The sequence below is a fragment of the Dermacentor andersoni genome, chromosome 1 (assembly GCF_023375885.2).
Source record: "Dermacentor andersoni chromosome 1, qqDerAnde1_hic_scaffold, whole genome shotgun sequence".
NCBI lineage: Eukaryota > Metazoa > Arthropoda > Arachnida > Ixodida > Ixodidae > Dermacentor > Dermacentor andersoni.
Genome location: NC_092814.1, coordinates 391,650,858 through 391,674,584, shown reverse-complemented (window position 1 = coordinate 391,674,584; position 23,727 = coordinate 391,650,858). Strand labels below are relative to the sequence as shown.

At 45.7% G+C, this 23,727-nt stretch overlaps 1 protein-coding gene across 1 annotated transcript in view; it reads right to left on the bottom strand.

Annotated features, from left to right (window-relative positions):
- Positions 1-250: 250 nt before the first annotated feature.
- The window catches only part of LOC126518758 (nose resistant to fluoxetine protein 6-like), a 173,445-nt gene continuing 149,968 nt past the window's right edge, over positions 251-23,727 (bottom strand). The window contains exon 11 of the mRNA XM_050168533.2: positions 251-1,671. Coding sequence (XP_050024490.1) covers positions 1,462-1,671 — 210 coding nt within the window. The 3' untranslated portion in view covers positions 251-1,461. The remainder of the gene's footprint in view (positions 1,672-23,727) is intronic.

Sequence of the window (23,727 nt, the reverse complement as noted above, 5' to 3'; positions counted from 1 at the left end):
TTGGTTCCATTTCCTTTTTCCTCGTAATCATGCGCATTTTAATGTATTTTTCCCCCTGATTTCCTGTGTACATATTTGTGCTAATGGTGGCGTTTTGCAATTTGCAACTTTTCTTTGTGTGATTTAGCGTTTCTTGGTATTTGTATAATTTTGAACTCACTTTATGTTCCGGGTTGTGAATTATGTATTTGTTCCGGTATATATATACATATATATATATATATATATATATATATATATATTGTATATATGCGTTGTCTCCTTTTGTAACAAATCTATTGAAGTGGGTGTACCACTCCACTCAATAATTCCCTGTGGGCCATGAGGGTATCGAAATAAATAAATAAATAAATAGCTCTGTCCAATAAAGAATTCGACATAATTGGAATAAAGATTAATTTTTTGCGCCTGACATGAGCTATCACTAAAAATTTTGTCGCTATAACTTTTTGACGTTTAAACATGAGGGTGATTCAACGGACGGAGTATATAAGTACAACCACTTTTTCGATAATAAGATATTGTTAGAAGCTAGCGCCTAGTATGTGCTGTCTGCGTTCTTGTGTACAGTCTTATTCAATATAATAAACTCAGATCGAGATGCCATACCAGCACGCCCACATCACTACTCTTGCGAATTGCGTTTGCCTCGAACATTTATATTCATTTTTCTTTACCCTGGTAATTTTAGGATTTCGTACTGATCAAAATAACGCGTGTAGCCGCAGGCTGTCTAGTGGGTGACCGGATTGCTATCCCGTCCTTAGTTGAGTGTCGAAGTATATGAGGAACAAGATAACTTTTCACAAGATAAATAAGAAGATAAACAAGATAAACAAGATAAATGTTGTTTTTGCAGTCTCAAGAGTCAAATTTTTAGCGTTTGCCCACCTTGCGCTTTTATACATACGTGTGTCTATCGCATAAATGCCCGTTCATGTTTGCGCCTCGCGTTCGTCTAGTCGGGTCTCCAAAAGCAGTCCCCAAAATGTCAAGTAATATGTACCAATAAGTTTGCTTTAAAACCTTTCATCAGCAGTCCGGCCAAAGGTGATCTGTAAATGATTTATCTCTTAGTGGAATGACGTGCTAAAATATTCCGTGTGAAGAGCAACCGCACCAGTAAATTTTGGCAAAATATCTGCCTTACGACGAGCACTCGCGAATTCTCCTGGAGAGTTATGTTAACGAAAGTATATGGAGCCCGTTCACAAAACGTGATAACACATATCAATACCTAACTGCCGGTGATCTGGCGATCGAGATGTCGCTGTGATAGTCATTGTGACTGCTCGGATTCTGTCTGGAGCGACTGCTGCGTCCCAATAACGTTTGTGTACCCTGGTCTCTTCACGCAAACAGAATGCGCCCTTGGGGGGATTTGGGAGCACGTTGTCCACTAACAGATGTTCCCCCTTCGAGCACAGATTTCTTCGCATCGTGAAAGGTGTTTGCGCGCTTTCAACCCCGGTAGTTCGGTGAGTGCTGCGATTCCACAATCACCGGGAGGGCGCCAGGGCTTTTTTCAGCGTTCGTTGCTGCCTCCGTGACGCGCTCGTTAAGCCGCTTGTTGGCCATGGCCCAGGCGAGAACCAAGGGCTGCTCAAGAAACACGTACACCAGGTAACCCGCTGCTATTGCCATCATGAAGCTGGAAACAGCTGAAGACATCTGCAAAATGAGAAATGGGGCATATGGATATGTGGAAGCCATGCTATCACTTCGTGCTGTCCATGATTACCCGAGACACTTTCAACGATTTTAAAATTTTTACATTTTAACGATAACGACGACACTTTGACTATGGAAGACGACATTGCAGTTCAATTGTAGTTCGTTTTAATCAGTGCAAGCAATTAAGTAACATAAGCGTTATGAACTGTCGGCAAAATGTGTAACCACTTTCACCAATTTAAGAGTGCCACCAAATTAAGCAGAAAGTTCAAGCGGCTACACGTTGCCTTTCTATAGTGAAAACAACGTTGTTGAAAGAAAACTCATGATCTCACTAGCTGGGCTTACATGAATTGCTCTTAAACTACAGCACATATTCCTTGACTCAAGTTTTTAGTGCGGAAAAATCATGAACACGAAGACCAAAAGGAGACAGAACCAAGACAAGCGCTAACTTCCAAGAAAAGTACCTGCCACGTGGCTATATGGCGTTGAACTCGAGGTGACGGGTTGGATTCCGGCCGCGGCGGCCGCATTCCGATGGTGGCGGAATGCAAAAACGCACTGACCGCATGGCGAAGAAGTCCAGGTGGTCTAATAATCAGGATCCCCGCATACAGCATGCCTCATAACGAGATTCCAGGTCTTAGTACCTAAAACCGCCTCATTTATTTGTTTAAATTTCTCGAAGAAACGTTTATTACTCAGAACATTATATCTATATGTAGAAACCCTGTCATGTAGAAGCCTTCAAAGCGCAACGAATGCAGAAAAAAGACAAGGTGACAATTGCGTCCAATAAACAAATGGCGAAGGTAACTTGCCGGGTTATGCGAGTCACCTGGAGGTGCCTTGGCAAACTAATTAGTTTATCCTCTGAGGTAATCAGAATGTCTCTTTAGGTGTTATTAACGGAGCAGTGGATGACCATGAACTACCCAGCTAGAGCGCGGCGTGATCCAAGAAGCAATATTTATTTGTCGACTTTAGAAATCTAAAGAAGCTGCAAGGAACGTGCGGGGAACAGGAGCCGTAGAAAAGGTGGGCTCGTCTAGGAAGAACTTGATCAGCCCTGGTCGAGCAAGGTTGCCGACAAGATGCAAGGGCTGCATTCTTTATGTACTAGTGCGTTTCAGAGACCCTGTGGAAGGGTCCAGTGACATCCATCGTTTGACCACTTTCAATCACTGTACTCGCATTTGCCTCTTTATGGTCTCGCTATTGCGTAGTGCGTTCATGTATCGTAATGTACCTCTTGCCTCAGGTTAACAGTGCATTGTTAGTGTGTTATCAGAGGGCAAGGCAAAAGCAGATACTTAAGTCGCACGATTCCAGCTTATAGCATATCTAAAAGTGCCTACAACATATTCACCACCTCTATTTCCATCGCTTTTACCCATTTTTATATAAGTGTAGTTGCGCTCTAGCGTGTTAAAGTAACAACATAGTTATGGCAGTGGTTGGCTTAGGATTAGTTGTGTTAACCTGACATTTTCCAGCAGCACCGCAATCTACGTACACGAACGCTCTTGCATTCCGCTATTCTGTCATCACACTCTCGGGGTACCTACACAAAGTGGGTCTTCGTTGCGCTATACCAAAGCCTGGCCGGCGTGCCCAATGCTTAATCGCATTGTTCTCTGAATTTTACTGACTCTCTAAAAGGTATTATTTATTAGAGCATTACTAGGATTGTCTATCTAGCATTAGAGTGGGGGGCAGAAAGGATGGATGCTATGAGCGTCCCCTTAGAAACGGCATGGTGGGCTGCGCCACCAAGCTCTTGGTCTTCTCTTGCATTGTGTTCTACCTATCTAAAGAACACGCACAAATTTCCAGCATCAAACTTTCTGAACCACTACTCGGGACTGGGTTTTCCCACGCCTACTTCGTTCGTGGTCTCCCTAGTTTTCTGTCCCCAAACCTCCAATCACCTTTAATAAACTCTATTGTGGACATGTTTTCTTTCCCCTGCTATCCCTGAACCCAAGTGCTTCAAGGAGGCCAAAGATTCCTAAACATACATCTAGGTAGATATCTTCATATTCTAGTAAAACATGTTGGACCGTTTCCCTAGCTTTACAGCTGCAAGGATATGCTTTTTCTTCCTTAGTGCACTCCCCTTTATAATTATGCTTTACAAGGCATCCTGATCTCGCTTTGAACGGTAAGGAACTTGTCTTCGCGTTATCATGAATTGTTTCTTTCCTGATTTCGTCAAACACGTCAAACAGACAAAGCACGTAAAACGAGTGTGCCCTCTTGCGGTCAACCGCGTCTGCTGGTAAACGTGTAATACTGGCCCTCAGAAAAAAAATATAAATGGTCTGTTCTGGTGGCCCATTACTTCACCATATATATGTAGTTCATACGGAAAGACAGTACACTCGCTAGAGGTTTGCTTGTTATGTATCAAAATGAAATGTTTAAGATGCAGGCTTTATCCCCATTTCTTAAGCAAGGTTGGTGAAAATGAGCACTCGCTAACCGAAAAAAAAAGAATGTTTTTGACGTTTCGGCAACGAATATGGGTGCCTTGTTCACAAGGAACAAGGCACATGGGGGTCCTTATTATAGGCAGGTTGCGAACGTAGTTCCCGCGCCTACTAGGGCGCCCCTCGCGGCAGCGAGCGCGGAACCGGCAGGATACGACCGGCCCGCTTGCGTTCGGAAAGCCTGTCTGTGCACTGTTTCGCGCGTAGCTGTTGCCTTTTCTGAGCAATGCCGAAGTGCAACCCGAGCTGTTGAGTAGTGGGCTGCAACAGCACGTACACCAACTCACGAGGAACAAATATTTACAGGTTTCCAAGCCGACCGTATGAAGCAGAACGGCGTCAACACTGGATAGCACTCGTCCGACGGCATAAGCTGTTTTATGTTCCGGCGTTATGCCAAGTGCGTTATAACGCTGAATTCTTTGCTTTTACAGCAATGATGGCAGCAACGGGACACCTGCAGTCAGCGGCGTAGCTAGGTCGTCTGGCACCCGGGGCCCATAGGTCTTCTGTCACCCCCCCCCCCCCCCGGTTTTATTCGAGGAAGGCGAGGATATCAACAATTTCCATGTGTCTTCAGACGTATATGACCCCTCCACTAGCCCCGTTGCTACGCCACTGCCTGCAGTGCGTACCAGGATATGCAGCAAACAAAGTAGTTTGTTCCCACACTGTACCGCAGTAAAGCTGTGGAACTATTTCCCAATCCTCTCCCATTCAAACAGCGCTAGGGCTTGCTGCCGGCTGAGCTGGCATACACTTCTGCGCCCAGCATGTCAACTAAGGGGCAGTTGAGATCACTAAAATTTTGACAACGTGGTTTATTGGAACCTCCTTTGCACGCACTGAAAAATCGCAACATAAAAGTATCGCACTTCCAGTAACTTGGGCGAAAATATTTTCCCAGCGTAGTCTAACACAACTGGTAAGTTCGTCCCCTTTTTGTGTTTGGGGAGAGCAACGTTAGAATGCCTCTGGTAGGTCTTACGAGTCGTTCGTACGCCCCACGTTCTTGGATGAGATGTTTTGGATTCGTATTTGCCGTCCTGTATGTACAGGGAAACTACCGCAGCGTTCTTGTACTTCCCTGCGAAGCCAGCACGGCAATCACAGCTCCCCGCTAGGATTTGTCTGCTGTCGCCGATCTTCAAGAATCAATGTCGCCTATAATTTCATGCGTCCACGCCGTAGATAACGAAGTAACTTACGCTGAGCTTCACGCATCTCGATGGTGCATTATTTTTCGTTTGCGGAATAAACCTAGCAGTCGCTTCCGATCAGTGCGAGTTCAACACTTCCCTCACGTCGTAGACGTGCCCCACTTCAAATAGACGACTTCCTTTCTCTAAATTCTTTTCACGAAAAAAGCTATGAAGATTTTGTAATTCCCGACACCCGGTTAAAATTAATATCGGCACGCTGTTTCGCGCCATCGCTACCGTTTGACAGGGCGCCAAACACGCAGCGCGAGCTGCTGACGCCGTGAGTAATCCTACCACATTCGCGCAACTATTCGTCAGATGGCGCTAGGGGTCGGAAAGACAGAGCGCCGCCTAGCACTTGCAACGTGCACATATACGTGGCGATTGACGTAATCCGTTTGCGTATAGCTCAGGGAGGGGTCCCTGCGTCCGGTTTATCATGTGCGCCGTACATTGAAGGACAGATGACCCAAGGAGCAAACGGGACGATAATATCTTCTTTTCGATGACGGAAGCCGATATTTTGCGATGACGAAGCTGACAAGGCACCGTATTGGGTGCCCAAATGTCAAAAACATTCCTGTTCTTTTCTGTTCGCGGGTGTCCGTTTTTTTCACCCATATTGCTTCTTTCCAAGACAAGATTTCGTAGAAGATTGAATATATTCCTTAAGCAAACACCAATAACGTGTAGCTTCATTTCACAGGTGCTTGCATATTGCTCATGCCTCCATGGAATAAATCCTGCTGCAATAGACTGAACAGACTCTTATGTATCTGCATGTACCATGCGAAATGGAACCCACACAGAGTTCGCCCCTCGAAGACATCACTAAGCCACATTCTTCTGGACCCTAGTCTTGTCCCGACCACGAAGCCAACAACAGAAACCTCACTTGTCGCAGCGTGGTGACGCCAGGTGCTGCTACTACCACTGACGCTTCGGAGACAGAGCCCGCAAATGTCAGCCGCCATGTTCTGCTAGACGTCCGGGAAACATCAATGGCAGCTCGTAGACGCGGCAGTGAGCTCCCAACCTACAGGTCGGCGCATCTTTGTCACAAACAGACTAACAAGACAGTGGTTCCGATGTCGACTGTGGCTCAAATATTTGCTGCTATTCACGAGCCGACATTTACGGTCGCCATCCGTCTACGTCCTTCGAGCTCAATGCAGCAAACGGGTTCACCAGCAGCACCCACCTGCATATCTAACTAAAAAAATCTACACTATGGTTTTTCTTGCAGCTTCGTCATCGCCGACGTCTGCGAACCAATCATTAAGTCGGATCATTGGTTCCGAATTTATGGCGCACTACACGCTCCTGCCTGACTGTCGCCACGAACGCCTCATCATCATGGCAACAGGCCTCTCTTCGCGAGGCCAGCGTGCGACCACCAATCAGCCAAGCGTTAAGGTACTCGCCGCCATAAATTCATCTCCTTACTATGCCCTTCTCGACGAATTTCCCGACCGGAGTCGTTCCGGTGGGTTCCCACGCAAAGCGTGTCACAACACTGCGCACTGCATCCAGACCACTAAGGGCTCCCTGGTTACCTGCCACGCCCGTTCTAGGGCGTTCTATTCGGATGGTGGGATATTCACGACATTCCATTCCGTCTACTGAGGCATGCGCCCGTGGCCTAATGGTTACAGGATCGAGCTATTGTGCTAGGGGTCCTCTGTTGGAATCCTGCTGTCAGACAATATCCAAGGTCGATCCAAATAGGTCGCGAAGCTTCGGGCGAAAAGCGGTTTAGTACAAATTGTCACCGACATCAGCAAGGGGGGTTATGGGAGCAGCGATTGAAGCGCGACTATGTTTGGAGGGAACAAACATTGGGAACGAAAAAAGTGTTTTTTCTTTAAATTCAAGCGAGACACAGTTAGATTCATTCAACGAAAATAAAATTCCTGGTCAATCTCATATATTCGTGACGAGTTAAGAAAATACAAGTTTATTGAATTTATTAATACATACACTTCTTTTGAGAGCCCATCGTTACAGGGGGCGTTGACGCCACTATCACTCGCAGTGCAATGCAGCTCCTGAAATGTGCAAGAAAGGCGCGCTCGTAAACGTCGCCTGCTGAAATACGCCCCCCTCACGCGGTGTGCTTTTTTTGGTTGGCGAAGTTTGTGTGAATTTGGTGACGCGGGTAGCTTCATCGCTTCTTAACCTGTTCAGTCAAAAGTAGGGTGTTACGACCGCCAGATAATTGTGTGGTTGTTCTCGTGCGACTGCGCTGGTCGACGGGCGTTGAAAGTTCGAAACGCCCATCAAGTCAAATGGTGGGGCATTTGAATATGTAGCTCCAAAGGCAGGCCAACAAAACAAATTTCGCGCCTTCAAAAACAAAATGACACCACTTTTGCTTTTAACGGATATGGCGTCAAATTATTTTTTCTTTCGCCGGAAGTGTTCCCACCCCATACAGATGGCGCTAAGCCCCATGAACCGCCGATGAACCGCCATGTTTTGAACGTATGTGCAGGTATATTTACCTTGCAATATCACTGAAGTTTATTTATTAAAGGCAAATTCTTTCTTAGCGACATACCACCACGTTTCTGTATCCGGCATGTTTCAAGTCTCTTTCGGGGCCGATCTCGAAGGCTGTGCGGCCTGGAAAGAGCCGCGCTAGAAAAATACGTTGCTTTCAAGTTTGTGCTTTCAAATTGTTTAGCACTTTTAATAGTTTGATAAGCTTTAAGACAAAAATTATGCGCTGTCAGTGTTATGTTCCCATGACATATGTAGGTGGGCTGCCATTCTCCAAATTCTAAGGAGTAATTTGTCAAGAATGTAAGTGCTGGTAGGAGTAGTGATAGAATAATGTGTCATATAATCCGCACTATACATGATGTCATATAACATAGCATGTGATATAGCATGTAAGAAATATGCGGAACGTCAAGGTGATGATGACTGTGAATTGTATATACATACAATTGGTACAGCAATAAAACCAGGCGTACTTGATTGCCAGCGCCCGCTTATACACGTAAAGTTTTTTCTGGTATTCATTTCTAGAAAGAACCCAACGTCAGTGTATCCGATGGTTCCCCTTTCTATCAAACACCCCTCCGCTTCCATTTCCAGCTTTTTTTTTTCCTTTAGAGCGCAGCTCTTGAGCTACCGTTTCTGCGTTAGCGTGTCTCCGCTTGGGCGTAGTCGGCGTAACCGTGCAAACGAGCAGAGCGAAGTGTGAAATATGATTCAATAAAACTTGGTGTTGGGCTAGTTGGTGATTCATTCTTTAAAACTCATGGTGGCGCTAAAAGGGACGAACACACGGTGAAAAGACGACATGACTCGTCGTCGTGTCGTCTTTTCACCGCGTGTTAGCACTTTTTAGCGCTACCATCAGTTTTAAAGAAGGATGAAAAGTGAACACGGAGCGTGGCGGGGCATAAAAAACGAAGAGAGCGCACGAGGAGGCTACGCTGAAAGCATGAGGCAGAAAGTATAGACGGAGTGTATGGCGAAAGCGTGAGAAGAAAAGCGTAGGGCCCCACGAGACAGATTGTCCGCGCCAGGAACATATCACGAAAAGAAAACACTTATAGAGCTGCGCTCAAATTTCACATTAGGGAGTATCACAGTCGTCGGTGAATTTTTTTAACACTTAAGAAATCCGCTAACCCCCACTACTCACCGGCTTCGCCGTCGAGGAGAGTGAGCTACGCTTACATCAAAACCGCTCCTAAGGAACGAAGTTGCTGTTCCGAGGAAGAAAGGTTCCCTTGTGGAAACCTTGGCTCCGGCAACATTCCTTGTTTTACTACTCCTCATAATGTCGTGACCGGCAGCTCACTGCTATCCCTATAAAGAAGTGTACAATCATTGCATTACACTAGCGCAGTACGGGGCAGAAACTTTAAGGTTGAAAAAGAAGCTTGAGACGCAGCTGGAGACCGCACAAAGAACGATGGAACGAAAAGGTTAGGCTAGCCGTAAAACCGGGGTAGTTGGAGAAGTATGGGAGAGGCCTTTGCCCTGCAGTGGGCGTAATCAGGCTGATGATGATGATGATGATGATGAAGAGACAAAAAAACAGCCGTCTCAATTAGAGAGCAAACAATAGTAGCCGATATTCTAATTTATACGCTAAACAAGTTTTCGCTTTTTCTTGGCGGTGACGTAAACATAGATATGCTGGAAACTTGAGAGAACTGAACTGCCCTCTGTTCTTAAATGGTTTTGTGAATATTGTCTGCGAGCCTACACGTGGCCTACACGCATCATGCTCGAATTGCAGAGCCTTGCTGACCTTTTAATCACCATCGCAAACAAACAGGTTTCGTTTTGGGGTACGCTCGTTTACGATATCTTATATATTGGTACTGCGACCCCCTTTACACGGCTTTTAGCAGGGTGTGATACAAAGTAGAAGAAAATACAACATTATGACACGAAAAAACATGCAGAGGTTACAAAATCAACAATAAACAGGCACGTTATTACAAAAATGTGAGTACTATAAAAATAAAAAGTAGACAGAATGACGTTGAAAAAGCTACAAACGATGTTTCAGTTACCAAGAAAACGTGAAAACACAGACTATGAACGTGCTTGAACAACCGCGTTTCTAAGATTCCAGACTGTCCGCGGGAAAAGAAGAATGCTCAAAGCGGTCATTATAGGAGCGAAAGCACGTTACTGTTTGGTCGTGTCCCTGACGTCTCGAATAACCAGAGGAAAGAGAAACCTATTAACTAATGTCAACTTTACACTTCCTTTAATAAATTGAGAGAGACAGAGAAATAACTTTTATTTAGGTAGCCAGCAAATTGGTGGGGGGCCAACGTCACGTAGATGGCGGCCAAAAGCCCTTGGGCTCTGGCGGTATCCTCGGCCTGCTGGATGGCCAAAAGTTGGTCTTCGGGGGCTGAGCTGAGCATCGCGGTCTCCCACTGCTTCCCATCCTTAATTTTGCGGCCCTGTCAGGGCGCATAAAGGCTGGCCCAGTAAATGTGATTCAGGTCCGCCCTCTCTCAGCAAAATTTACGTTTTGCCGAGCATTGTTCCGGGTGATAGTAATTATAAGTCACCGGATTTGCCTGCGTATTGGTTGGAAAGAGGCGCCATGCCACCGCCTGCTGCTTATTAAGCGATGGGTGTGAGAACGCAACCTCCCGAATCTGTGATGGTTAGTTATCTGCCTGTAGCCAGCCATCCGGTCCCCTGTCAGCCCCGGTCGCTCAGCTTGCGAGTCCTCGAGCCACGGTGTCGGCAGCCAAGAAGGGAGGAATGCGCAGGCGGCCAGGTGACCGGAGAAGTTTGCCAGGATTCGTTGAGATTCCAGTGAAATGCGCCCCTTTGCGTGATTTAGAATTGCGGTTTTATAATAGCTGACTATTATCGTAGCCGGTGTGGAAGCCATTGCGACAGCAATGGCCAATTCCTCAGCCAGCTCGGCTCTGTTGGCTTTAATAGATCCGATCACCCTCCGAGTTCGCTGCAACGATATACATATCCTGATTAGTCAGGTACACTGCAACGCCGACGTACACTACGTCCTGAGAGCGTTGGAATCTTCTCTCTACAGCCCTTGCCATTTCCTCCCGCCTTTCCCTGTGGTGTTCGGGATGCATGTTTTTGGGTAGCGGCGGGATAATAAGCTGCTTCCTTATGTCGTGGGCAATGTCTACTTTAGTGTCATACTGTGATGTGTTTGTTATTCCAAGATTGTTAAGCATGTGCCTGCAAGTAAGGCTTTCTGTGAATCTTTCGTACTGCGCTATCCTATGGGCTTCTATGAGTTATTCGAGTGTGCTGTGGGCACCTGAGGATAGGAGCCTGACATTCGATGTGTTTATCGGCAGTTGTATGGCCTGTTTGAACGACCATCAATTGATACCTTTGATTTTTGTCTTTTCTGCTACTTGGAGATTCGGCTAGGGGGTTACACATACTATACAGTTATTGACAATAGCCTGGACTAGTCGTACAAGATTGTTATCTTTCATCTCCTATTGTTGATATATAAAAACTTTAGTCTTTATGAGTGGTTCCTTTCTGACAAAGAGTCGGTTAGCACATGTGAGAAGTTCAGTAACTGAGCTGCATCTGAAATCGATATAAATGAAATCAATAGCTCTTGTTTGTACTCACTAAATTTTCTGAATATTAGTTTTTGTATAGGGGCCCGATATAGTAACAGCATAGTCTAAAAGCGGGAGGACAATATATTTATAAGCTAATATTCGAACAGCGGGGGTAGCTAGGGTTAGTGCTATTATCAAGAAAAATAACTTGCGGTATGCGGCAGCTGTAACGTATTCAGTATGTTTATTCCAACTAAGATTATTAGAAATACATAATACAAGGTACTCGTAATAGAACACCTTGGACAAAAACAAGTTATTATATTGGTATTGAAACTCCAAGGGCCTCTTTCTACGAGTGATACGCACAAAAACGGTTTTGTCGAAGTTTATACAGATCTGCCAACGCTTGCACCTGAAATTAACATGCGGGAAATTCTCATTTAACAGCACGTGTTCTGATTGACTGTTTTGTACAGAACGCAGTCGTTTGCGTACACTTTTATTTTAACAGAGATAACTTCTGCAGTGTCATTTATATATACGAGAAACGAAGTGGCCTGAAAACCGTAGAAGCTTTCATATAACTAAACACTTTGCAGTGGTAGCTTTCATTGATCATGATGTGCCGAACAAAACGCAGGTGTCGTCACCCATGCTGTTTCAAAACATCATTGACCTTTCCTTAGCAAATTTCCGCGCTTAAATTACAAATGACAACAGGGACCATGTGCTTTCAAAAACTGGCGTACATTCTATCTACGACGCATTTAGTTCACATAAAGATGCTGTACCAGAACCACTCTTAGCACAGAATAAGTTAAAAGAAGTGACGTAACCCATGGGTATCATAGTACCTGCTTAAGCACAATAAACTGAAAGACGATTTGTACCATGAATTCGTGAACTCCCGGAATAGAGCTATTCTACTAAATGCTTTCAAAGTGTTTCAAGATACTCTAAATACAAAGCTTCAAAGAGCTAAAGAAGAATACTTTGCGGCCCATTTCAACGATGCCGTCAAGAGATCAAATTTAGTACGGTCATTTATGAACAATTTAATTCGAAATAACACCCGAGTTCAAATATCTAGCATGTTGCTTAAAAAAATCGTAAGTTGCACTGAACTTTCGAACGTGTTAATCGATCGTTTTGTTATTTTAGGTGGGTCAACCCTCTTTTCAAACGCCAATCTTATTTCAACTTCAAAAATACATCCCAATACAAGTGTGTTATTTTTTTCAGAAACTGACCAAGACGTAATCAATGCATATATTGACTTATAAAATTATTATTATTTATAACTTGTTATTATCATGTAACGTGACGTCAACTGCACGAAGATTGGTCCCGTTAAATATGTAGTAGACGTTATTGTTCTCATATTAACAGAGCTGTATGAGCTAACACTGCAAAAGGGTTCTTATCATAAACAAATGCAGGTAGTGAAAGCAGTAGCAATTAAATCCATAGAGGTAGTGATAAAAATGTGATAAATAATTTTCGTCTGATAGGAATTATTCTAATTCTTTCTAAAGGGTCAGAAACATTGATGCACATGCACCTATATAAAGTACTAAACAAATTAGCACTGATATCTCTTGCGCAATATGATTTATTAAAAGGAAAGGCCACCGAACTAGCCTTAATGACAAAGAAAGAATTCATAATTAATGCATCCGACACTAGAGAGGCAGTTCTAGGTATATACATAGGTTTCACGAAAGCGGTCGAGTGTGTGCATTTTACGAGCCTGTTGTCTAAATATGAGAAATGTACCGTGCGTGGAAGTGCACATTCTCTCTTGTCTTCGTACCTACGATGCAGGTATCAATACGACAGTCAAACTCACACTCATATTCTAACCATAGCTCGATAAATCGCTAAGCTTACCCGCAGAGTTGCATCCTAGGTAACAAAGTAACATCGTCTACATAAATGACATTTTTAACGAGAAAGTCTTTCTTTGAGAGTGAGCACTACTTTTTTTTTGTCGGGTATGTTTTTAGCCCGTAATTATGGGCCGATCCCGGGGATAGTGCACCCGAAAGATGTGAACTGATATGTGCTACTGGGACCACTGCACTGGTGGCGTCGAAATAATCTGAATATATTCATATTGGTAAGCCTACTAAAGTAGTTTATTGATTTACAAAGTAGAGTTGTGGCGACGGCCATAATCAGCCAGCCAGTCGCACGTCGTCTTCTGCCCCCGTATTGAATGCCCCACATTCTCCTGAGGCATAAACTCAAAACACATACAAGAGTGTTACTTGTGCCTAACGAGATTCAGCTAGTGAGCCGCACGTCGTCTTCCTCTTCACCTCTGTAGCCTCGCAACGGAAGTCGAACGACGGAGGGGCCTACAGCATCAGGGAGGACGACGTAGTGAGGTAGGCGGAGACGCTTCTTCAGAGTGAGAGGGCCAACGTGACGTTTATTAGACTGATATGTCATTTCAAGAACCGGTCGCATCATGTAATTGGCTGTTAGACAAACCGCGTGATCACACCAGACTGGCCTAATGATTTCATACAAACGCACAGACATGGAGATGACCGCTCCATCATGCGGTCATTGAAGATAACAATAGTAGCGAGTGCTACTTATGACACCAGAGGACAGCACGACACAATATCGTGTCCCCCTGACAGAATTATTACTTCCGCATAGAAAACTTAGCTATAGTTCAGGTATCAATGGTCCCAAAAACTATACCCTGGAAGATGTGTACTTTCCTTCTATAATGTACAGCATGTAAGAATGAGTTACTCCTGTAGGAATAACAAAGATGATTATGCGGTTCAGATGTATGCAGTAGGTACATACAGTATACTTCCCATTATTAGGCGACAAATCTTAAGACAGTTCAACACGTACTAACACAACTATGTCCTGTAGAGACTGTTATGCATGAAGATTATCTCTATTATGTGTGGACTGAAACTGAGCTTAACTCAGACCTGCGCTATGTAAGCGGGTCTTTATCATATGATATTACTAATACTGTTGACGAGCTAAAAGATTCACTTGATGTATCTATACTATTTAGTTTTCACTAGTAAGGCACAGAGTCGAACAGTGCGGAGTTTGCCTCTTTCAGCTGGAACTTCACAACATTATGCAAAATTAGAGACCCATATGCATACAAGAATGATACAAAAGTATAACACAACAAATATTAGATGATATGAGACTGTAAATGTAAGAAAACTTTCTGCACACTCATCAGAATGCTACGAATGCAACAGGTAATGGAGACAATTGAATAAATAAACTGCAACTCACAGCAATATTCGCACTGCACACATCACACATGTCGAATGTGGCTACGCTGCGAGGCCTCAAAGCAGTAGAGCCCCTGAAGACGACACAGGCTATATCAGTCTATGTCCCATAGTTTCGAAACCAAGTCGTGGGTTTTCACATCTTCTCTGGCCGACTTGCTTCCGGATCGGCAGTAGTACTTGGAGAGTTGCGACTACAAGTAGCCCACTTTGATGTCCCGCTCCCACCATTCCCCCCCCCCCCCCCCCGTGTTGAAACTCCGTACGTCGGCCTGGGCTGAGGTGGGTTGATCCTGTGGAACATCTAACTCTCCCTCAGGATCGCGGAATGCCTTTGCCTGTGTGCGCACTGTCTGAACAGAATGCCTAGCGAACTTCTGACCTGTCGTTAAAACATTGAAATGATTAGCTAAGTCAGTGTAAGACTGTAAGTAGTCTATCTCTGATACCGTCTGAAAGCAATCTGTCACAAGATGAAATGTCGAAATAAGAATACCCGCTAGCTTGATGCGTTTCTGAACGTATAACGGGTTCCAGCAAGTACGGACACAACTAAGAAGAAACGGACAAGACAATGCTGGACTTACAACTGATGTTTATTGGGAATACATTCCATAAATCTCCGCCACGCATGCGTATACACCCAATAACAATAAACAAGGTTTATAGTCATATATCAACAAAAGATATACACGTACACAAAAGCCAAGTCACATCCCTTCCCGACAAGGGCAACAACACTTGGATTAACATGATGCATTCAGTTATCATTGATATGAACCGAAAGTTAACTCACGCATGTATGCGCGCCCAATTTTTTCATGTGGAACGCTTCGGTTATTTCTCTTTCCAGTTTACTGCGTTCTCTCCCCCCTATAGATACACTATCAAAAACTGGTCAGCAATAGTCCTTTTTGCAATGCAACTGCAAGTTCCCTCCTGTACCTGTAGGTAGCAAATAGTCATGCTCACGCATGCGGTCATTAATGGAACGACCTGTCTGGGCAATATAGGACAGTCCGCATGAGAGAGGTATGTGATACACGACCGAAGATGCACACTTTTTGTGAAAAAAAGGGGTGTGCTATTTTCCACAGCCACTAATCGCATCTTTCTTCTCTCTTGCTATGCTTTTGCACAACCTAACCAGTGTGCTCGACGCGGAAAACACTAGTGTGACGCCATTCGTAGTGGCGACCCTCTTATGATTATGAGACAAGCCATGCAAATAGGGCATCACTACGACCTTTTTTTTTTCCTTTTTTTCTTTTTGAAGATTCATTGTCGTCCGCCGTTTCCACGGGTTTATTTTTTGTCAACTTTCTAAACACATATTCTGGCACAGCCATCAAAAGTGAGACCGGGTACCCTGCCGACATTAATCTCGCCTTCTGGGCTTCAAAACTCTCCTGCAATGAGTGGGTGCAAGTTTTCTTCAGAGCATTCGTCAAGCGCAAGGAGACTATTACCACGTTGCATTAATTTGGAGTAGGAAGATTCGTACGCAAGGAGCGATTTTTGCGATCTAGGGCAATAATGTCCGCACACATGACTGTTAGTTTTAAATTTAATTTGCGCATATGTTAAATTCAATTTGAGGAGATGCGTTCTCTCTACTTCCATCGCTTAGCAGAACTGTAGAAGGAGTAACATTTTCCTTAACTGTAAGTGGCTTACTGTATTTGAACGAACGTTTCTTACGAAGGTTTACTTTCATCGTATCGCCTACTTTTATCTGAGTCGGATTGGCCCCTCTACGCTTATCCACGTAGAGCCTAGCCTGTTCCTTATTTTGGTTCACCTTTTGTCTTACATCTGTAAGAGCCTTCTTGCGGACCACCACGAGCGGCTCGATGACGCCCTCGAATCCGCGTAACTCGTCGGCGACCTGCTGCCGAAGAGCCAGGGGCAGCCGCCGCAGCTTGATGGGCACCGGCACGATGCCCTGCCGCTGCTTGATCCGGTGGACCCGATTCTTAACGAGCTCTAGCTCGCTATCTAAAAGATGTTCCTACCCAACAGGTGCGCCTGCAGGAAGATGTGAAGCTAAATGTGTCGCTAATCGACACGTTAAAGTGGTGCCGTCGAGCTGAAGCCAAAGGTGCTGGATAGCGTCGAGGTTCCACAGTGAAGTACCATGAGGAGTCACGCAGAAGGTGACGTTGGCATGTTTTCCTTGGCGAAGAAAATCCGTTTGAAAACATCCAAGTATCTCGATGCCTCGTTTGCAGAAGTTTTGAAGTTGGACCGAAGTTTTCACAAGCTGGATACTTCTGGCGGAACAATTTCCTGAAGTCCTCCTTTGTCATGAGAGATACAGTAGCTCCTGAAGCCACTAGAGGCTGCATGGGCATGTCTTGACCAATGACCACCGGAACGCTCGAATCCCTGTTGCTTGCAAGTCTGAGAAAATCGATGCCGTTTGCACTGCAGCAACGTTCTCAACTGGCGACGCGCGTTGTTTCTTCTTCCGACAAGCGGGAGCCAGGCGTCCCTTGATGCAGCAGAAGTTGCAAGTTTTGTTCCTAGCTCAATAATTTTTTGACGACGCTAAGTGTCCAAAGCCAGCACACAGGTAACATGGGCTGATTTGACCCGTGGAACTGGAAGTATTTTCATTCGGCCAATTATCCATGGTTTGAACGCCGTACTGATGACGCGTCGGGCAGGTGTGCGAGCGCGCACAGCCATGGAGCTTGGGTATGCTGGCCCATCCTGCCGGGCGGGAAGCAACTGCCGTCCTGACCCGGACGCCGCGCCACCGAACCGCCTTCGGGCGCCGCCCTGACACGCTGAACGCTCGCGGCATCGCCGCATGCTTGGCGTGGAATGTTCTCGATGTCGCCGAAGGCCTGGTTGGCTTTATGCATCGCTTCGAACTCTTGAGTGATTTCTTCGGCTTTATCCAAGGTCAGATGGTCGTGATATGACAGTAACGTCCTACGGACGTGTGGGTTGGCGACTCCATGAATTATTTGATCGCAGATCCGGTCGTCATACGTAGCGCCGAATTCGCAAGCGAGGGATTTCTCCTTGAAGGCCGTGACGTAGATATTCCATGAAACGCTCAACCGGAAGTTGATTTCGGCTTGAGAACAGGCGTCCCTACGCCAAGACACCTCTAATTTCATTAGTAGCTCTTCGTACTCGCGTGTCGTAGTAGTTGTCTCCGTAGTCGACGTACTGGGCGTCTGGGACGCATTTCGTCCTCCCGTTGCAGCTGTAGTTGCTACTTGTGCTTCATCTTGCTCTTCTGCAGCGAAGTATTTCCGCTGGTCTTTCCTGCACGAAACGCTGATGAGCGCCGACGCTCGACGCTCGTTCTCCCATCCACTCCCGCTGGCCGGCTTCAGGGGCGCTATAACGTAAAGCTATTCCAAATGTTCTATTCCAATTCTGCAATCAGCCCTCCGTGATTGGTAAAACATTTTTTTGGATCACCTGTCTCTCACGCGACGTCACAAAAACCGCGATACCTCCCCATCTGATATGACGCGTACACGATAATTATGCATCATTGGACCAAACAAAAGAAAAATAGTTATTTCTAATTCCACGCCTTTTCGCCATTAGCCCTCGGCTATTGGTAAAAAGTTTTCGGGATGCACCCGCTTCACCTATCTATCACGCCACGTCACAAAACCGCGAAAACTCGCCGCGTCAAAGTGACGTTACGCAGTAAAGGTGCATTAATATGCCGAACAAAACTGAATTTTTTTCTGAATAACCGCAGGGTGCCCCATTCCGAAAGGAAGAAAAGATGGCTGCCGCCGATCGTTCAGGCACTGGCTACTCGCACCTCCCGGAGAGCCTGTGTTTATTTGCGTACAATAAAACTTTTTGCGTGGCCATGTAACATTTTCGAGCACTTTCGGCAGACTTACGACCTCGCTCCGCCAACTATATTTTGCTGAGGATCCGTTTTAGTGGCATTCTTAACCTTCCGTTGCATGCCGCCACGATTTTCGACCGGCCACCACAAGCTAAGGGAAACCGGACCAATCACAGACGCCGGCACCCCCCTTCCCATCCGGTTATCAATTTTTAGTGCACTGGCTCGGCCCCATCGAATCCCTTTCCACTTGAGCGGGCTTCTCGCCTCTTGTCAGCCAATTAGATAAGACAAGCCGCTCACTTTAAGCAATGTTATTCGTTTTTAAACCAAACAAAAGTGACTTCCTACAAAGGAGGAGAGAGTTTGATTGGTCGGTTCAGTCAACCTTGCGGGTCACCGCGTGATGCTTGCGTCGGCGGATATGCAAATTTGGCGTCAGGCGATTGGAATAAAAACATATCGGAATAGTTTTACGTTATAGGGCCCCAGGTGTACATTGAAATGTTTTTCCATCTGTACCAACAAATCGGAGCCTTGCCAGGTAGGTCGAGGAACAGATGAGCGATTGGAAAGAGAAACGCCATGCTTGAGCTTTGCAGCAAAAGTAGGGATAGGGAAGGCGAAGGAAGAGGGCAATATGACGTCGCCGAAGATGGCAGTAGACGAAGAAAGAAGGCCTAGACCGACACCAGCTGAAGCAGTCGGAGAAGCTTCGGAATCATGCGAGAAAGTAGTAGAGAAGTGGCGCAGATATGTAACCTTGTAATGTACGGCATTATAGGCGCAGCAGGTTCTTCTAAATCCTCGTCTACGTTCTGTGGCATGCCACCGGAAGCCGGCCGTCGCAGGGGCCTAGAGTATGGGTGGACTACGCAGTGAGGTTGGCGGAGACGCTACTTTCGGGTAAGAGGGTCTGGCCAACGTGGTGCTTATTTGACTTATATAGCATTTCAAGGACAGGTTGCATCATGCCATTGGCTTTTACACAAGTGGCGTGATCACGCCGGATTGGCCTAATGAATTCATACAAAAGCTTAGACATGGAAGTCGCCGCTTCATCATGCGGACATTTCAGATAACAGTGGTTCCATGTATGGCACCAGACAACAACCCCCCGATCCGCCGTCTTGAATGCACCACATGCTGTTGAGGCATAAACCCAACACACACATACGAGTGTCACTAGTGCCTAAACAGAATCAGCTAGCCAGTCACACGTCGTCTTCCTCTTTAGGCTCTGTATTGAATGCCCCACATGCTGGTCATGCATGAACTGTAAACACACATAACAGTGTCACTAAAGCCTAACCAGATTCAGTTCGCCAGCCTCATGTCATCGACCTCTTCTCCCGCCGTCTTGAATACGCCACATCCTGTTGACGCATTAGCCAAAAACAAATATAAGAGTGTCACTAGTGTCTATCGAGATCAGCTAGTCAGCCGCACGTCGTCTTCCTCTTCTCCACCCACCAGGTATGATATACCTCTTGTTGAGGCATAAAGCTCAGAATCAGAATACTCATAATAGTGCCACGAGTGCCTATCGAGATTTAGCTACTTAGTCGCACGTCCACTTCCACTTATCCACCCATCTTGAATGCTACACATACTGTTAAAGCATAAATCCAGAACATATTAATACGGTATCATCGAGCGATGCTCAAGACACGAGCCGCCGCGAGAACGACGAAGAAGTTGGTCGGTGCCCTTGGCACGAGCGAGTGTCAGCCTGGCTGCCTGGCTCCAGTGTAAATAGCGTGTAAATAGCATCTTTCGTCTGTGTCTTTCCATACGTAACATCTCTGGTGGAGGTTAGCGATCCCCGTCCTCACCACGGAACGCCGAAGCGGTCGGCACACCGAGCTTGTCACCATGCCTGCCGGTGACGAGCCCGCCTCTGCAACGGCTTCGGCTTGCCCGACTGCTCCAATCGTCACGGTTGTCCCACATCGTGACCCAGGTGTGTTCTCTGGCCTGGACGGACAGACTCGTAAATTGGCCAGGCCAGCCCATCTCCCTCGAACGGCTCGAGCCTTCCGTACAGCGGCATGGCGGCAGCAACGGGGGGCGGTGATTCGCCACTCGTGGCGGCGCGGGACGATCCGTGCGTACTCGTCGCCAGTGTCACGATCCGCCCGGATTCGTGAACAAGGGAGGGCTCGAGGCACCCTCCGTTAGATGGACACTCCGCAGCGTGGTAGTGACGAATGATGACGCACTGCCGAGCAGCGGTGGTCGAAGGTGTTTATTGCGGTGCGGTGACCATTGTTGCCTACCGAGCCTGGTAGGCCACCAAGCCGTCTGCAATACCCCAAATCCTATTAAGGAATAAACCCCCAAATCACGCAAACAGTGTCACCAGTGTCTATCGACATTCTGCTAGCCAGCCGTCCGTCGTCTCCCTCTTTTCTGCGGTCTGCAATGCCCCATATCCTGTTGAGGAATAAACCCTAAAAAACACGCAGTGTGACCAGTGTCTATCGACATTCAGCTAGCCAGCCACACGTCGTCTCCCTCTTTTCCCCCGTCTGCAATACCCCATATCCTGTTGAGCAATAAACCCTAAAAACACGCAAACAGCCTCACCAGTGTCTATCGACTTTCAGCTAGCTAGCCGCACGTCGTCTCTCTGTTCCCCCGACCCTTGTCTTGAATGTACCACATCCTGTTGAGTCATAAACCAAAATCACACAGAAGAGCATCGCATTTCCCTCCTCGCAGCCCAAGCCCGCCAGGCAAGTCGATCCGGCTATCGAGAGATAAAAAGCTTAGCGGGTGACATGCGTACTTCAGTCTTTGCGGACCACCGGTACATTGATGTCGGGAATTAAGTTATGGTGTTTCACGTGCCAAAACCACTTTCTGATTATGAGGCACGCCGTAGTGGAGGACTCCGGAAATTTCGACCACCTGGGGTTCTTTAACGTGCACCTAAATCCAAGTACACGTGTGTTTTCGCATTTCGCCCCCATCGAAATTCGGCCGCCGTGGCCGGGATTCGATTCCACGACCTCGTGCTCAGCAGCCCAACACCGTAGCCACTGAGCAAGCACGGCGGGTCGCTATGCGGCTGGTAAGTTCACTTATACGATCAGTAATAACATAGGGTCCAACATAGTGGGCTAGCAATTTTTCACATAGCCCAGGTTTCCTTGTTGATTTTCACAGCCGCATAAAGTAAACAGGGTCATACTATACCACATATCGGCATCGGCGGTCGTAGCATGACATTGGGCGGTCTTGTGAAACAAGAGTGCTCAAAGAAGCAAGTATTTGTTCCCCTTCAGCAGGAGAGACGGTCTCGAATATACAAAACATATGGTGGCGTAAAAAAGGGGAAGATATTGTCTAGTACATACACTCTAAAAATTTTCACACCCTTATGGGTGTAATACGGGTGTATTCATCTTTTCACCCTTGTAAACACCCTTGAAACACCCTTTTTTAATGGAAAAGGGTGTTCAACAAGAAAACACCCTTGGAACACCCCAGTCTTTCTAATATACACCCTAATTATACGGGAGTAAGTGAACAAGCTTACAGTATATGATAAATGAACATTGCCAGTTAAGGCGTTGATATTGGCTTTACATGAAACGCGCGCTACCTGCGCTTGAATCAGGTAGCTGGAAAGATTAGATCGGGGCATCTAGGCAGCAGCGCGCTGGCTCCGAACAGCGGTAAAATGAAGTTTCCCACTAATGTTGATATCGAACGGATGCCACTAACGCGCAGACTTTGCATAGCCAGATATCTGCAAAAGGCTTGATATGATCAATGGCAAAATATTTACAATGCTATCACTGAATACTTAAAGGTGTGCAACCAGTTAGACTGGGAATTGTTAGGAGTGAGGGCTAACGGTAAATAGCTCACCAACTTACGGTTTGTAGATAGATAGATAGATAGATAGATAGATAGATAGATAGATAGATAGATAGATAGATAGATAGATAGATAGATAGATAGATAGATAGATAGATAGTACTTTTATTCGTATCAATTCTCATACACAAAAATCAGGCCTACCAAAGCCTCACAAGGGCTTGAGTGGCAGCGCCTGGCAGACAGCGAACATTAGCAAAACAAAGGAAGAATAGAGGTATTGCAACAAACTCGACAAAGAAAATTTAACAACTCAGAGAGACAGATATGGAGACATAACTATTACAACATCAAAAGAGATGACAGCAATATGAAGTTAAGATAGTAACACTCGATTAAATAATTATGGGGTAGGAAGCAACGCAAAGACATACCGCAAAATTTTTTTCAGGGTGTATTTTGTTCTCATGCGGAATACACTAGGTGGCATACTATTGAAACAGGCAGGTACATAGTATTGACGTGTGCGCTTTCCGTACCGGGTTGAGGAGCGAGGAATGCAGTAACGGTATTTTGGTCTTAAATCACGTGCAGGAACATATGGAATGGTGAACTGACTGCACCAAAAATGTTTAAGCACAATGGTTTCTGTTAATAAAGCGTTAAAATTTGGAAACTTTAATCTTCTGAAAATATCAATGTTATTACCGATGGGCAGGTCGTAGGCAATATTCTTTAAAAGTAAACGCAGAAGCGAATTCACCCTGCGCTGCCAGCGAACAGTGCAGTGACCATAAACAGTGATTCCGTATCTTAGTATACTATAGGCTAGAGCGTGTGTAACACATTTACGGACAGAAAAAGGCATAAAATATCTAATATTATACGGGACACAAGATACAGCACGAAGTCTTTGACAAACGAAAGAAAGGTGCGAGTTCCAAGAGAGATCACTGTCGAAGATCAGGCCAAGATATTTGACCGAATGCGCATATTTTACTGGAACACAGTTACAATGAGAACAGGAGGAAGTATGCAAATAAACAGGATGACTCAACTCAAATTTTTTTAAAGGGTTATGAAAACATATAAGTTGTGTTTTAGAAGTATTAACATTAATAAGGTTAGACTTAAACCAGTCCATAGCTTTAACAGCTGCCGTGATTCTCAGCATACTCAGCTTTGCTGAGTATGACATTGGCATACTCAGCAAAGCTGCAGACTATTTGCAACAAACGTTTGAGGGCCTTGGCTAAGAAAGTGTAAGAGTCTGATTGAGAGTTAGTATGCAGAAGAGAAAAGTAATGTTCCGCAGCCTGGCGAGAGAACGAATGTCATGGTCGGCAGTCAGCCTCTAGA